We start from the raw sequence: 17,747 nt of genomic DNA, 5'->3' as shown, positions 1-17,747 counted from the left end.
GAGCCGCTCCACAATACAAGGTTGGTGACAGGGTATGGCTGTCCACACGTAATCTCCGATTGAAGGTGCCCACCTTGAAGTTTGCTCCAAGATTCATCGGTCCTTACCCTGTGCTACAAGTCCTGAATCCTGTGGTCTGCAAGCTGGGTTTACCTTCGCACCTACGTATACCTAATGCCTTCCATGTTTCTCTTCTTCGTCCTCTCGTCCTTAATCATTTTCATTCAAAGACCTCTAGCCCCACCTCAGTGGAGACTGAAACAGGAACAGACTTCGAGATCAAAAATATTCTAGACTCTCGTTACCTTCACAAGAATCTGCAATATCTGGTGGAATGGAAAGGATATGGTCCTGAGGAGAGAAGTTGGATAAAGGCTTCTGAGGTCTCGGCTCCTCGACTTGTCCGGATTTTCCATGCTAGACATCCTACGAAGCCGGGAAAGTGTCCAGGGGCCACTCCTAGAGGAGGGGGTACTGTCACGGTGCCGTGGTCTCCATACTTACCCCTCCGGGCGCGCTGGGTCTCCGTGCGGCCTTCCTCGCTGGCGGGTCCCGGCGTCCGGCGCTCCGTCCAGCCGGCGTGTGCGTCCGGCGTCCTGGGGAGGTGCAGGTGACGTCATCAGTTCGTCCTACAATCAGGCCCTGGCGGGAAGTTCAAATTCAGACGCCGGGCAGTGCTCCGGCGCCTGAGTATCATCGTTGCTACTGTACCTGTGATCTCCCGTGCTTCCAGCCTCCGTGCCTCCAAGCACCTCCGTGCCTCCAGCACCTCCGTGCCTCCAAGCACCTCCGTGCCTCCAGCACCTCCAACACCTCCGTGCCTCCAAGCACGCACCTCCGTGCCTCCAAGCACGCACCTCCGTGCCTCCAAGCACCTCAGTGTCTCCACGCGCTTCAGCGCCTACAAACACTTCAGTGTCTCCAAGCCCCAGTGCACGTTAACGCAGTTGTGTCTCCAGCACCTAGTATTCTTCTGTGATTCACCAGCACCTTTCAAGTTCTCTCTTTCAGGAGACCTTCAGCGTCCACACATGCCTCCTGTCCGCCGACCTGATCCTGCATGAGGAAAACTTACATCCGGCCATCTCTGCTACGGCCCAGTTGCGGTTCCTCTTCCCGGTCACCGGAAGAAACCCCGAGTCCACAACACTCCCAAACCAGGTCAGTGATAGTGTATAAGAGTCTCTACCATGACATAACATGTATAAGGGGCTCTACCATGGTGTAACATGTATAAGTGGCTTTCCTGTGGTGTACAGTGAATAAGCGGATTTACTCTGGTGTAACATGTATAAGCGGCTCCACTGTGGCATAATGTGTATAAGCATTTCTACTGTGAGGCGTAACATGTATAAAGGATACTACTGTGTGGTGTACGGTGAATAATGGACACTAGTCAGCTGTGTAATGTGAATTGGTACTATTCTATGGCCACGACCCTTCCCCATGAAGCCACACCCCTATATTTTTGTTGCAAACCTACAGCGTGCACTGTCCATATTTTAAACATGGGGTCACCCAAAGGAAACTTTCGCCCTGAGCTCCACAAGATCTAGAACTGACCCTGTCACCAATTTAGGATTTTGAAATATTTTTTCTTTCCAATATAACATGCTACCACATGCTGGGCAGGACCACAATTCAGTACAGGGGAAGGGGATGCCAAATGTACCATTGGTCCGTGAACAATGGCACAAAGCTACACCTCTGATTACAAATGGTAAATAAAATATTAGCTTGTTTATTGATACATCTTAATCAAACTGGGAAAGAAACCCCCCCCATAAAAGACAAGCCACAAACATACTCCAAATGACTGAAGTGAAATGATCAGAGTTTGTATCCCAAATATCACCATCAATTGTGTTTGCTATGCACAGTACTTCTTCATGCATGTCTATTTTTTAGCTAAACTGAGTCTTAAATGTATCTTTTTTTATTTTTCATAAATATGCATTGAAGTCCTTTAATATTATTATTATTATTATTATTATATACAGTATGTATGGCAACACTCTTTAGCTTTCTTAGTAATTTGATATGTTCAAAAATCCTTTCCATCCAGACACCCCTTACCTCAATTCCTAATTGGTGTTTCCATAGCGTCTGACTTCAGCTGATGTCAGAAAGAGAGCAGAGTGAGTGTATATAGATCAGCAGTTACACACTTGTATCTCCACAATCTTCCAAACTGACATGGACCTAAATTGATGTTACTCAGCACTGGGAGCCATAAGGACCTTATATCAGCATTCAGATTCTGCACATACTTTGTAGTTATATAAAGAGAAAACATGGATCTGCAGCTTGAAATCATGCTATTAAATGTTTACATGCTTTGCTGCATCGGTAAGCATCTGCTCATCAAGTTGCCAATAGACAACAATATTTTCAAAGACAATGAATAACATTTTTCAGGATTTAATTAAAAAGGTCTGTTTGATCACCGGAGGTACCTATTCTTTGTTTTATATTTAGAGTTACAGTATGTTATTCTGATCCTTCAGAGTTGTATCTTATAGCATTTGTTATTGGACTATGGGCTATCGAATTTGAAGACATTTTTTGTGAAATCAAATTGCAGTTGTTGAATCGGTTTAATACTCCATCACCATGGATACAAACTCTTATCTTCTTGACTTGGCTGTAAATTCTTCAGACTCAAGAGATGAAAATCTAGCTAAGGCGGAGGTGGCGGTTCTAGGTACTATCTTAACAGTCACAACTCTGGGGAACTTAGGTGTTTTGCTTGCCATATATCGCAGAGGGAAGAAGATGACTAGGATGCATCTATTTATTGTGCACCTTGCAATCACTGATCTAGCAGTGGCATTATTTCAGATCTTGCCCCAACTGATTTGGGACATTACTTTCAGGTTCATAGGATCTGACCTCCTTTGCAGGGTTGTGAAGTATACCCAAGTGATGAGTATGTTTGCTTCCACTTACATGCTAATGATGATGACAATAGACCGATACATAGCTGTCTGCCACCCCCTAAAGACTTTACAGCAGCCAAGTAGACATGCGTATATCATGATTGGAAGCACATGGATCATCAGTTGTCTTTTGAGTCTACCTCAAATATTCATTTTCTCGCTAACAGAAATTCAACAGAATTCAGGAGTGATAGATTGCTGGGCCGACTTTAGGTACACATGGGGCGCCAAAGCCTACATCACTTGGACCACTGTATCCATATTTGTTGTGCCTGTGGGAATCCTGGTGGTCTGCTATAGCTTGATCTGTTTTGAGATATGCAAGAATCTCAAAGGGAAAATGCAGACATCTGGGGCAAGACGCAGAGAAAGTAATGGCCAAGTGATGCCTTCCAGAGTGAGCAGTATCCGGACAATATCAAGAGCCAAGATCAGGACAGTGAAAATGACTTTTGTCATTGTTCTGGCATATATCATATGCTGGACACCCTTCTTCAGTGTTCAAATGTGGTCAGTATGGGATGAAAATGCCCCAGATGATGGTAAGAATATCTATGAGTTTTATTTGGCATTTTGTGAAACTACATTGGTAGGGGGCAATCAACATAGCATGATGGACACAATCCATCTACATCACAGGTTTTGCATCTCACCTCCATAGAGGTAAGTAAACTTGTGATGTAGGCAATACCATAACTGGCTAATATGTGCGCAGCCAGGCATCACATCGATTTCCCCCTTATATTGGTATGTGATACAGTTTATTTCCAGTAACATTGTCAAGGCAAGCATCACACAAACTACAATAAGATTAATATAAGATGAGTTTCTGGTGCTGGAGGAAATGAATGACCTGCCTGGAAGAAACACAGCCTAAGAAAGTAAATTACATTTTTAGAATATCTTTGCCAATTTTTAGTAGTCCTAGGAAATAAGGTTTAATTGTAATATTTAAGTTATTTTTGTACCTAATGTAGAATTATGAATGATAAAACAATATTAAACAGCAAAGATAATTTGCAAAAATAATGTTACTGCAGAAAAAATATAATTTTGTGATGTTATGTGCCTATTTTTTGCACAAATGTCCTTGTTTATATATGCATTGCTAAGCAGGTAAAGGTAGCTATGTGGGATAGGATCATTAACGGCATAGCATACATACAAGAGTTTGTATTGCATAACTAGGTATATGACCTCAGTATTGCAGAGGATAAGTGTGGTTATTAGCCTTATAATTCTAAGTCCATCCACAGCAATGGAGGGCATAAACTAAAACTAATAAAATGACCTTCTGATTGGTCTTGTTAACCAGTTGGGTATGCAGGTGGCCAGTGGGGACAGTCAAAGTCATGTTGCCATATCCATATGTGAAAACATCAAAACAACAACACACAAAAGTGAAGAATGGAGGATAGATTTTGATTTCCTAAATCTCTACTGTGGCATCTAGAAAGATATTGTTTTCTTAATTTTCAAATCAAAATTAAATAATTCTATTGGCTAGAAATCACGTTTTATGCAGTTTGTATTAATAACACTATTAAATGTGACTTCTTAGTGGTTGTTATTTGTGCTATTGCAATGAACACAAGTTTTCTCTGATTTTCAAAATTACAAACAGAGCTGTAGGTGCAAGTGTAATTCCCCAAATAAACTAAAGATACTTTCTAGACAATTAGAATGCTGATAGGGATGGGTTAATAACTGTACCCCTCCCCTGCCCCCTACCTCACCTGGGTTGGCGACGAGGGCTAATCCCCCTCTTTAGTACCTAACCCCAACCGCCGCCCCGATACTTACTTTCAGGATGTAGGTGTTCTGGCACCAGGATTCCGAGTGGAGTCGGGATTCCGGTGTCAGTCACATGACTGCTGGCATCCTGCACACCTAGATGCTAACCATATTCCCCTCATACACCTATTCACTTTGAACCATATGACGAGAGGAGCCTGGTGTGATTTAGATGCTTCGTTCGTGTATTGTTTCCAGCGCTTAAGTATTTTTCCTAAATTTTGCATCTTAATTCGCTAATAGTGTAATGAGTGGCTAATAAAGTGCTAAATACTGTACTTATGATTTATATTTTTTGTTGCAAAGGAATTGGTCTTAAATAGCACATTAAGCATAACAATGCGTGATGTATTTTGCCTTTAACTATATTATGTATTTTTCCTAAATGTAGCATCTTAATTCTCTAACAGTGTACTGAGATAATTAGTATTTCTCTTACGTCCTAGAGGATGCTGGGGTCCATTTTAGTACCATGGGGTATAGACTTCCGCAGGAGCCTTCGGCACTTTAAGACTTTTCAACAGTGTGAACTGGCTCCTCCATCTATGCCCCTCCTCCAGACCTCAGTTTAGAAAATGTGCCCGGGAGACTGGATGCACATCAGTGGAGCTCTAGGTTTTTTTATTTTACAGGGAAGCTGCTGGCAACAGCTTCCCTGCTTCGTGGGACTTGGGGGGGGGGGGGGGGGGGGTAGGAACCAACTTCTCAGTTAGTTTAATGAATCTGCTTCCGCTGACAGGACACCATTAGCTCCTGAAGGTTACTGAGCACAGCCCTTGCCTGGCTGCTGCTCACTCCCACAGCATTGCCACCACCCCCTAGCAGAGCAAGAAGTCAGAAAGCTGGTGAGTATTTACCAGAGACCTGCAGAGAGGGGCCCTCCGGTCATCATGGTGGCATAAAGGTACCAGCGCAGCGCGACGCTGCACACAAACATGTCTCCCAGCACAGGGTGCAGGGCGCGCGGGGGGCGCTCTGAGGGACATGAAAAATAAAATCCTTACTCTCACTGGCGACAAAGTACACACAAGGGAGCCGCTGGTGTACATACCCCTGCCAGTATAAATATTGTGTTCCTGAGGCTGAACCGCACCATTACAGGGGACGGGGCTTCTCAGAATTGCTAGTAACACTTTAGCGCGATTTTCTCCTCACAAAGACACCGGAGCGCTGATCCTGAACGCTACTTCACCTCACACATTGTTGATACAAGTACAAGGGTGTTATAGAAAGGGAGGGGAGCGCATAGTTTATTGAAGTCTGCAGGCTTCATATTGGATAAATAAGCGCTGTGGTTGTGTATTTATTGTATGCAATACATATAGGGCGCGTGGTGTGGCCTGGCAATCCCCTCTGGGTCTCTCTGACAGACTTTAGGAAGATCTGTCTCCTGTGTGTGTGAGAGGTGTGACTGTACACGTATGTAAGATGTCTAGAGAAAGTTCTTCCCCAGAGGAACCCATTTTGGAGTGTTCTGAACCTGTGTGGGTGAGAAAGCTGCAGAGTAATATGTAAATTCTCTGAGTCTGAACAACAGACAAAGCAATGGAGACAGTCTGTGGAGGATGCTCTGTTTGCCGATTCCTCCACGTCACCCACTCGGGACCCCTCCTGTTGCCAGAAAAGGTCTCTGACCCAAATTATGCAAAGGGACACTGACATTTGAGGGGAGTAGATCCCAAACTGGCTAAGAGCATTCAATGTATGATAGTCACTATAAAAGAGGTGTTGGAAATTCCTGACACAACACCTCCACCTGAGGAAAAAGATTATTTTAAATTAAATAAAAAAACAGGTGGTGACTTTTTTACCGTCTAAGGATAGCGTACCATTTCCCTGAAGAGGATAGGTGTAAGTGGGAGTTACCCCCAATGATAGACACCTCAGTCTCTAGGTTGTCAAAGAAAATCATTTTACCTGCCCCAGGGTCAGCTTCATTAAAAGAACCTGCTGACCGCAAATTAGAGACAACTTTAAAGTCCATCTATGTTGCTACGGGTATGTTACTAAGGCCCACAATTGCTTCTGCGTGGGTAGATAACGCAGTGGAAAAGTGGGCAGACAATTTAATTGTTAATATTGACACAGTGGATAAAGATGATATGCTGCAAATTCTAGGTCATATCAAAGATTCTGCAGGTTACTTGGTTGAGGCTATGTTTACTGGGCTCAAGGGCCTCTACTATGGCGATTTCAGCCCGCAGGGCGCTCTGGATCTGCCAATGGAACGCTGACGCTGAATCCAAAAGAAATATTAGGGCGCTCCCCTACAATGGTGAGGCCCTCTTTGGAGAGAAACTAGATGCCATGATATCAACTACTACATCTGGCAAGTCAGCATTTCTGCCGTCGGCAGCTACACTGGCTAAAAAAGTATATCATTCTCATACTATGCAGTCCTTTCAGCCCAAGTATAAAAAAAAAGGGTAAGAGTACCCTTTTTGTCACAAGAAAAGGGAGAGGAAAAGGTAGAAAATCTACAACACTGTCAGGCTCCTAGGAGCAGAAGTCAGCAACTACTTCTGCAAAAGCCACAGCATGAGGCTGGGGCTCCTCTGCGGGAGTGCGATCGGGTGGGGGCACGTCTGTTATTTTTCAGCCAGGTCTGGCTTCACGCAGACCTGGATCCTTGGATATTACAGATAGTATCCCAAGGTTACAGGTTGGAATTTCAAGACCTTCCCCATGCCGATTTTTCAAATCAGCCTTGCCAGTTGCTGCTCAGGACGGCACAAATGTCCTGAACGCAATACACAAATTATGTCAAGCCAAAATAATTTCCTTGGTTCCTGCCGAACAAAGAAGCCAAGGTTTTTATTCAAGCCTATTTGTGGTGCCGAAGCCGGATGGCTCGGTCAGACCGATTTTAAACCTAAAATCTCTGAATCTTTATTTGGAAAGGTTCAAATTCAAGATGGAATCCTTGAGAGCGGTGATTTCCAGCTTGGAAAAAAAGGAATTTCTGGTGTCGGTGAACATCAAGGATGCTTACTTGCATGTCCCTATTTACCCGCCACATCAAGCATACCTGAGGTTTGCGGTTCAGGATTGCCACTACCAAATCCAGACATTACCGTTTGGGCTCTCCACGGCTCCGAGAATTTTCACCAAGGTGATGGCGGAGATGATGATTCTCCTTCGCAAACAAGGAGTCAACATAATTCCATACTTGGATGAAAAGCAAGATCCAGGGACAAGCTACTCCAGAACATGGCATTGTTCCTGAAGGTGCTTCAACAGCATGGTTGGATCATCAACTTTCCAAAATCTCAGTTGGAACAGACAATGAGATCATTTTTGGGAATGATACTGGACACCGAGGTACAGAGAGTATTTATACCGGTGGAAAAGGCTCAGGAGATCCAGAGCATGGTCAAAAAACGTTTGAGACCAAGAACAGTATCAATTCAACAGTGCATTCGCCTGTTGGGGGAAATGGTAGCGACTTACGAGGCGCAACAATATGGCCGATTCCATGCCAGGGTCTTCCAGTGGGACCTACTGGACAAGTGGTCCGGGTCGCATCTCCACATGCATCAAAGGATAACCTTGTCAGCAAAAGCCAGAATTTCGCTCCTGTGGTGGCTACAAATTTCTCACTTCCTGGAGGGATGCAGGTTCGGGATTCAGGCCTGGATCCTGGTGACCACGGATGCAAGTCTCCGAGGATGGGGAGCAGTCACGCAAGGCGAAAGCTTCCAAGGACGATGGTCAAGTTAAGAAACTCGCCTTCACATAAACATTCTGGAGTTGAGAGCTGTGTACAACAGTCTTCATCAAGCGGCACACCTTCTTCAAGGTCGTCGTATTTAGAGAAAATATATATCTTGTTGTGAATCCAATAAGTCTCCTGCGGTGGAGTTTCAATTAGGACAACTTCTCCTATTTCTACAGTCAGGTGTGGATGCTGGATTGAGATTAGGATCTATCAAGGTTCAGATTTCGGCCTTGTTAGTTTTCTTTCAGAAACAATTGGCTTCTCTTCCTGAGGTCCAGACGTTCGTGAAGGGGGTTCTGCGCATCCAACCTCCCTTTGTGCCTCCTGCGGCGCCATGGGATCTTAATGTTGTGTTGCAGTTCCTTAAATCGGATTGGTTTGAGCCTCTGCAAGAGGTGGAGATAAAGTTTCTCACTTGGAAAGTGGTCATGTTATTGGCCTTGGCTTCAGGCAGACGAGTGTCTGAATTATGAGCTCTGTCACACGAGTCCTTATTTGATATTTCATGAAGATAAGGATGAACTGAGAACACGTCAACACTTTTTTCCGAAGGTTGTGTCTTCTTTTCATATCAACCAACCATTGGTGGTGCCAGTAGCTTCTGACACCTTAGCCGTCTCAAAGTCCTTGGATGTCATCAGAACGCTGAGGATTTATGTTGCAAGAACGGCTCGGATAAGGAAAACAGAATCTCTGTTTGTCCTCTATGACCCCAACAAGATTAGGGGTCCTGCTTCTAAGCAGACTATTGCGCGCTGGATCAGGGGTACCATTCAGCACGCTCATTCCATGGCAGGACTTCGGTAAAAGCCCACTCTACAAGGAAAGTGGGTTCGTTCTGGGCGGCTGCCCGGGGGGACTCGGCTTTGCAAATCTGCCGAGCTGCTACTTGGTCGGGTGCAAACACATTTGCTAAGTGTTATAAGTTTGACACCTTGGCTGCTGACGACTTTTAATTTGGTCAGTCAGTTCCGCAGGAACATTAGCACTTTCCCGTCCATACTGGGAGCTTTGGTATATCCCCATGGTACTAAAATGGACCCCAGCATCCTCTAGGACGTAAGAGAAAACAGGATTTTAATACCTACCGGTAAATCCTTTTCTCCTAGTCCGTAGAGGATGCTGGGGTCCACTTCAGTATCATGGGGTATAGACAGTTCCGCAGGAGCCATGGGCACTTTAAGACTTTTTCAGAGTTTGAACTGGCTCCTCCCTCTATGCCCCTCCTCCAGACCTCAGTATAGGAACTGTGCCCAGGGAGACGGACATTTCAAGGAAAGGATTTACTTTTAAGTTAATTGTGAGATTCCTACCAGCTCACACTTCAACCATGCCGCACAACATGGAATGCAACAAAACACATGCCAACTGGCATGAACATTACAGCAAACGTGCTGAAAACATTTTCAACAAATCAACAACTGCAGGTAAAGTACGCACTGGGCTGGGCGCCCAGCATTCTCTACAGACTAGGAGAAAAGGATTTACCGGTAGGTATTAAAATCCTGTTTTCTCATACGTCCTAGAGGATGCTGGGGTCCACTTCAGTACCATGCAGTTATACCAAAGCTCCAGTACGGGCGGGAGAGTGCGGATGACCCTGCAGCACCGATTGACCAAACTGTAGGTCCTCAGCGACCAAGGTAAAGCTTAGCAAACGTGTATGCCACTGACAAAGTATCTGCTCGGCAAAGTTGTAATGCCGAGACCCCCCCGGGCAGCCGCCCAGGATGAGCCCACCTTTCTAGTAGAATTGGCAGTCACCGAATTCGGTATCAGCAATCCTGCCGTAGAATGAGCATGCTGAATCGTACCTCTGATCCAGCGCACAATAGTCTGCTTAGAAGCAGGACACCCAATCTTGTTGGGAGCATACAGTACAAACAGAGCCTCTGTTTTCCCTATTCGAGCCATTCTTACGACATCGATTCTCAAAGCCCTGATCACATCCAGGGACTTTGAAGCAGCAATGGTGTCAGTAGCCACTGGCACCACAACAGGCTAGTTTATATGGAAAGAAGAAACCACCTTTGGAAGAAATGATTGACAATTTATTAACTCAGCCCTATCTTCATGGAAAACCAAGTAAGGGCTCTTGTTAGACAAGGCCCCTAACTCAGACACCCTTCTTGCGGATGCCAAGGCCAACAGCATGACAACTTTCCAAGTGAGAAATTCAACTCTATCTCCTGGAGAGGATCAAACCAATCTAGGAATCGCAACAACACGTTAAGATCCCATGGTGCCACAGGAGGCACAAATGGAAGTTGGATGTGTAGCACCCCTTTCACGAATGTCTGAACTTCTGGAAGGGAGGCCAATTGTTTCTGAAAGAAAATGGACAAGGCCGAAATCTGGACCTTGATTGAACCCAATCGTATGCCCGCATCCACACCCGCCTGGAGAAAATGGAGAAAACGTCCTAACTGAAACTCTTCCGCTGGAGTCTTCTAAGTTTCACACCAAGACACATATTTTCTCCAAATACGGTGGTAATGTTTAGACGTTACTCCTTTCCTGGCCTGAATAAGAGTGGGAATGACTTCTTTGGGAATACCCTTTCGGGCTAGGATTCGGTGCTCAACAGCCATGCCGTCAAACGTAGCCACGGTAAGTCTTGATACATGCACGGCCCCTGCTACAGCAGGTCCTCGCAGAGAGGAAGAGGCCGAGGATCTTCTACGAGCAACTCCTGACGATCTGGATACCCAGTCCTCCTTGGCCAGTCTGGGACAATGAGGATCGCTCGAAATCCTGTTCTTCTCATGATTTTGAGAACTTTTGTATCAGTGGAAGTGGAGGGAAGACATATACCGACCGAAACACGACTTGGTCACCAGTGCATCCACTGCTATTGCTTGAGGGTCTCTCGACCCGGAACAATATCTCTGAAGCTTCTTGTTGCAACGAGACGCCATCATGTCTATTTGAGGAATTCCCCAAAGACCTGTCAACTCTGCAAAGACTTCTTGGTGGAGGCCCCATTCTCCTGGATGGAGATCGTGTCTGCTGAGGAAGTCTGCTTCCCAGTTGTCCACTCCCGGAATGAAAATTGCCGACAGAGCTCTTGCATGTGTTTCTGCCCAGCGGAGGATCTTAGACACCTCTGCCATTCCCGCTCTGCTTTTCGTTCCGCCTTGACGATTTATGTATGCGACTACTGTTACATCGTCCGACTGGATCTGCACGGGTTGATCTTGAAGAAGATGCACCGCTTGTAGAAGGCTATTGTAAATGGCTCTTAACTCCAGCACGTTTATGTGAAGACACGTTTCTTGACTTGACCATCTTCCTTAGAAGCTCTCCCCCTGTGTGACTGCTCCCCAGCCTCGGAGACTTGCATCCGTGGTCACTTGAAACCCGAACCTGCGTCCCTCTAGAAGGTGAGAACTGTGTAGCCACCACAGGTGCGAAATTCTGGCTTTGGATGACGGGATTATCCTCTGATGCATGTGTAGATGGGATCCGGACCACTTGTCCAACAGGTCCCACTGAAATACTCTGGCATGGAATCTGCCAAACTATATGGCCTCGTAGGCCGCTACCATCCTTCCCAACAACCGAATGCATTGATAAATCGACACTCTTGTTGGTTTCAGAATTTGTATGACAATTCTCTGGATTTCCAGAGCCTTTTCTACTGGAAGAAATACCCTCTGTACTTCTGTGTCCAGTATCATTCCCAGAAAGGACAATCTTGTCGTCGCTTCCAATGACTTTGGAAAATGTATGATCCAACCGTGATGTTGAAGTACTGTCAGGGAGAGTGCAATATTCTGCACCAACATTTCCCTGGAACTCGCTTTTATCAGGAGATCGTCCAGGTAAGGAATTATATTGACTCCTTGCTGTCGGAGGACCATCATCTCTGCCATCCCATTGGTAAACACCCTTGGTGCCGTGGAGAGTCCGAACGGCAATGTCTGAAATTGGTTATGACAATTCTGTATTGCGAATCTCAAATAAGCTTGATGTGGAGGATAAATGGGAACCTGTAAATAGGCATCTTTTATGTCTACTGACACCACGAAGACCCCCTCCTCCAGACTGGAAACCACTGCCCTCAGATTCCATCTTGAACTAGAACCTTTGCAGGTAGAGATTCGGAGTATACAGGTTTAGAATCGGTATGGCCGAGCCGTTCGGCTTCGGAACCACGAATAGGCTTGCAATAAAACCCTTCTCCTTGTTGTAACAAGGGAAGCAGGACAAAGACTTGATCCTGACACAATTTTAGTATTGCTGCTGCCCACTTCCCTGTCTGGGATAGAAGCTGGTAAGGTCGATTTTAAAATACGGCCTGGGGAAATGTCTTGAAACTCCAGCTTATACCTGTGGGACTCTATTTGTATGACCCACGGGTCTAGGCCAGATTGAACCCAGAACTGACTGAAGAGTTTCAGACGTGCCCCCATCTGAGCGGACTCCCGCAAGGGAGCCCCAGCGTCATGCTGAAAATTTGCCAGAAGCAGAGGTTGATTTCTGCTTCTGTGATACTGAAGACACTGTGGGCTTTATTTCCTTTTCCCCTTCCTTTACCTACAAAGAAAGGGGAACCTTTACCCTTTTTGTATTTATTGGTCCGAAAGGACTGCATCTGAGAGTGATGTGTCTTTTTCGCTGACGAAGGAGCATTAGGCAAGAATGTCGACTTACCTGCGGTAGCCGCAGAAACTAAAGCATCCAGCCCATCTCCAAATAATGCCTCACCTTTATACAGGAGAGCCTCCATATTCCTTTTGGAATCTGCGTCAGCATTCCATTGGCGAATCCACAACGCCCTCCGTGCTGAGATTGCCATGGTAGCGGCTCTTGATCCCAAGAGACCAATATCTTTCATGGTTTCTAGCATGTACGCAGCAGCGTTTTTGATATGACCTAACGTTAGGAGTATCTCGTCTCTATCTATTGTGTCAATGTCTGATGGCAAGTTTTCTGACCACTTTTCAATAGCACTACTCGCCCACGCACAGGTAGGCCTGAGTAGTGTTCCATTGGCCACATCAATAGATTACAACGTAGTCTTCAACTTGCGGTCTGCCGTCTCTTTATGTGAAGCCGTCCCAGGCACAGGGAGAAACACCTTTTTCTTTAACCGTGACAGGGCACTGTCTAAAATGGGGGGTGACTCCCATCTTTTCCTGTCCTCTGCATGGAAAAAGGTAAGCTGCCTGAATTCTTTTGGGAATCTGAAATTTCCTTTCGGGTTAAACCAGATTCCCTCCAAGAGACTGTTCAGCTCATGAGGTGGAGGGAAAGTTACATTACTTCTTTAGTAAAGTAAGCCTTCTCCTGTGGTAAAGGAGGGGGCTCCGTAACTTCTAACACCTCCTTTATAGCAAGAAACATGTTTTGAATGTTTTTCGCTAACTTAGGACCTATTCCCCTGGAATCACTAGTGTCGACACAGGAATCAGAGTCCGTGTTGGTATCAGTTTGTACTACTTGTGCAAATGTTTATGTTACCCAGAGGGGTCCCCTGTGGATGAAAGGCAGAACTATTATAAATCACATTTTCAACAGATTATTTTCAGTTTTCTGCATGAGACTCAGACTTATCTAATCTCTTACTGATATGATTCACACTATCACGTAAATCTTTCACCCAGTCAGGCTCTTGGGGTCACATTACAACTCTGTGTCCCTAACATGGCTCCTACATAGGAAGAGCCCCCTACCTCAGACATGTCGCACACGTGCACAATCACACCACAGACACTCCGGGGCTTATAGGGGACAGATCCACAGTAAAATCTGTCAGAGGGACACAGAAATTAATTTGCCAGTCCACAACTCCGTGCTTAAATAAAAAAATCCCTGTGTCTTGGCCCTCATTCCGAGTTGTTCGCTCGCTAGCTGCTTTTAGCAGCATTGCACAGGCTAGGCCACCGCCCTCTGGAAGTGTATTTTAGCTTAGCAGAATAGCGAACGAAAGATTAGCAGAATTGCAAATAAATAATTCTTAGCAGTTTCTGGGTAGCTCGAGACTTACTCCTACACTGCGATCAGCTCAGCCCGTTTGACGTCACAAACACGCCCTGCGTTCGGCCAGCCACTCCCCCGTTTCTCCAGACACTCCCGAGTTTTATCCTGGCACGCCTGCGTTTTTCCGCACACTCCCAGAAAATGGTCAGTTTCCGCCCAGAAACACCCACTTCTTGTCAATCACACTCCGATCACTTCAACGATGAAAATTCTTCGTTCGGACGCGAGTAAATCTATTAAGCTTTGTGCTAAAATACTTAGCGCATGCACATTTTTGCCTTAATCGCTCCGTTGCGAAAATCGGCAACAAGCGAACAACTCAGAATGACCCCCTTTGTACACAGACTTTCCGCTCTATATATATATATTGGCAATAACAGGTTATAATACCACAATATACACTTTCCCCCCCTTTTTGTACTCTGATACTAAAATCAGAAGTTGAGATGAGGATTAGTGTTTCTTCCCTTACTTTTTGCTGGAAGAAAATGGCGCTGAGCAGTGTGCTGGCTGCCTGAGGAAGAAGCCCCGCCCCCTGCAATGGCACATTTTTCCTCAGCTTTTGAACTAGATATTTATACTGGCGTGGCTGTAGGACTGTGCCACAGCATCATATGCCACCTTTTGCCAGTGAGAGGTTTCATGCTGCCCAGGGCGCCCCCCCCAGCCCCCCCACACCCTGCTGTGCACTGTGTAATGGATAGCATGTCCGCGCAGCGTTCCCGCTCGCTGCGCAGTAACTTAAGCCATCACGATGACCGGAGATCCCTCTCTGCAGACCTCCGGTAAAACTGCTCACCAGTCTTCTGACTTCTGGCTCTGTTAGGGGGGTGACGGCGTACTGTGGGAGTGAGCGCATAGCCGCAGCTAGTGTTCAGTACCCTTCAGGAGCTAATGGTGCCCTGTCAGCAAGAAGCAGAGCCATGAAACTATTCAGGAAGTTGGTTCCTACTTCTTCCCCCCAAGTCCCACAAAGCAGGGAGACTGTTGCCAGAAGCCTCCCTGAAAATAAAAAACCTAACAGAAAGTCTTTCAGTGAAACTCAGTAGAGCTCCACTAGAGTGCGACCAGTCTGCCTGGGCACATTTTCTAAACTGAGGCCTGGAGGAGGGGCATAGGAGGAGCCAGTTCACACTCTGAAAAAGTCTTAAAGTGCCCATGGCTCCTGCGGAACCGTCTATACCCCATGGTACTGAAGTGGACCCCAGCATCCTCTAGGACGTATGAGAAAATAGGATTTTAATTACCTGCCGGTAAATCCTTTTCTCGTAGTCCGTAGAGGATGCTGGGCGCCCGCCCAGTGCTCATTTTTCCTGCTGATTACGTTTATCTTTTTGCGCACGTGTTCAGATGTTGACAGCTGTTGCGTACTACATGCTGGTTGGCATGAGTTATGTTATTGGCCATATTAGCCGACATGTTTTTTATGTATGGTGTGAGCTGGTGTGAATCTCGCCACAATTTTAATAGTAATTCCTCTCGAGACGAAGGTCCGTCTCCTCGGGCAGTTCCTATACTGAGGTCTGGAGGAGGGGCATAGAGGGAGGAATCAGTTCACACTGTTGAAAAGTCTAAAAGTGTAGAAGGCTCCTGCGGAACAGTCTATACCCCATGGTACTAAAATGGACCCCAGCATCCTCTACGGACTACGAGAAAAGGATTTACCGGCAGGTAATTAAAATCCTATTTTTTGCCACAAAAGAATTGGTATAAAGAAGTAATTTAAGAAACATTTAAAAAAAAAAGTTGCATGATGCGGCTACCTCAATGACCCACCAAATGGGGCTATTTAGTGCAAATTGAGGCTAGCCGTATGTGGACACCTTCAAAATAATGATGAATGATAAAGTGCTTCTTGAGGGGTGAATATTGTCATTCATTTAATGATTTCATATTCTTTGCCTTTAGATTCGTCAGACTTTGCTTTCACCATCACTATGCTTTTGGCCTGCCTGAGCAGCTGTAGTAATCCGTGGATCTATATGTTCTACAGCAGTCCTCAGCTGTGTCCACAAATGCCCTTTTCTCTTGCCCGAAGGCAGAACTCCGCAGGCAGCGCCTCCAGCCGACGGGACACCCTCCTGACACAGTTTCGTACACGATCTTTGAGGATGCAGGGCACATGCCACAGCATAAGAGATCTGTACCCGGCTTATGAAGACACAGTGGTAGAGTCAGGACTTCTCTGATACTGAAAAAATGTCTTTGACAGTAGATGACTCACACAGAAATGAGTGAGAGGGCAAAAACATGCACTTGAAGTTTTTCGCATTTCGCCTGTAACTGTTATCTTACATATTACTCCTTATTTAAGTTGTAACTGTAAGTCACTCACATGTGTGTGTGTATATATATATATATATATATATATATATTAATGTAGAAAGTTGCTATCTATAGATATAGGCGAGTCTCTTATAGATATGACTTCACCCATTAGGAATGCAGAAAAATGTTAGTGTTCTAGATGCACAGATGTAGTCTATATGATACTAGTATTACGGACATATCTTTAATCTGAACGCAAGTTGCTGTGCCCCCATTGCCAGGTTTTTTCCTCCTTTCTTGTACATCTATCTCTATCGCACCTGGTTTCTCTTTCTTTCCTCCCTCCCTGTCTATCTTTTTCCTCATCTTTCTCTCTCCCCCCAATGCTCTTTGATAAGCCCCTGAAGCAGTGGCGGAACTAGCGAGCAGTTGGCCCATGTGCGACAAAATGCTTTGCCCTCCCCCCCATCCAAGTCCACCCCCTCACCCCTGGAGAGGATCTGGTGAGGGGGACATGCTCAGGGCCAGGGAAATGGATACCTAGCAACAGTGCCGTAATTAGATATTTTAGCGCTGTGTGCAAGAAACGGCATCGGAGCCCCCCGCCACGTAAAACAGGGGCATTGCGCGCCGTAGGCGCACGCAACAAAATACGGGCGTGGCCACAAAATAGCACCACTACACCAGGTAGAGCCCCTCTAACACCATACGGCCGACAGATTCCCCTTTTTACACATTACGGCAGACAGCGTCCCCTTTTACACATTAAGGCAGACAGCGTCCCCTTTTTACACATTACGGCAGACAGCGTCCCATTTTTACACATTACGGCAGACAGCATCCCATTTTTACACATTACGGCAGACAGCGTCCCCTTTTTCACATTACGGCAGACAGCTTCCCCTTTTTTTACACATTACGGCAGACAGCGTCCCCTTTTTGCACATAACGGCAGACAGCGTCCCCTTTTTTACACATTACGGCAGACAGCGTCCCTTTTTTTTACGCATTACGGCAGGCAGCGTCCCCTTTTTTACACATTA

At 45.8% G+C, this 17,747-nt stretch overlaps 1 protein-coding gene across 1 annotated transcript; it reads left to right on the top strand.

Moving 5' to 3' along the window:
* The first annotated feature begins 2,613 nt into the window (after window positions 1-2,613).
* AVPR1B (arginine vasopressin receptor 1B) lies at window positions 2,614-16,674 on the top strand. Its single transcript, XM_063957254.1, has 2 exons — window positions 2,614-3,481; window positions 16,345-16,674. Exons 1-2 carry the CDS (start codon window positions 2,614-2,616, stop codon window positions 16,623-16,625), a joined length of 1,149 nt encoding a protein of 382 aa, XP_063813324.1. The 3' UTR covers window positions 16,626-16,674.
* The last annotated feature ends 1,073 nt before the right edge of the window (window positions 16,675-17,747 follow it).

The sequence above is a fragment of the Pseudophryne corroboree genome, chromosome 2 (genome assembly GCF_028390025.1).
Source record: "Pseudophryne corroboree isolate aPseCor3 chromosome 2, aPseCor3.hap2, whole genome shotgun sequence".
NCBI lineage: Eukaryota > Metazoa > Chordata > Amphibia > Anura > Myobatrachidae > Pseudophryne > Pseudophryne corroboree.
Note: the sequence above shows the minus strand (reverse complement) of the source record. Positions and strands in the feature narration are given on the sequence as shown.

Excerpts from the sequence above, each read along its gene's own strand:
- AVPR1B (XM_063957254.1), top strand. The coding sequence starts at position 2,614 with ATGGATACAAACTCTTATCTTCTTGACTTGGCTGTAAATTCTTCAGAC. Across the intron at positions 3,482-16,344 it reads TGAAAATGCCCCAGATGATG|ATTCGTCAGACTTTGCTTTC; the intron begins GTAAGAATATCT and ends CTTTGCCTTTAG.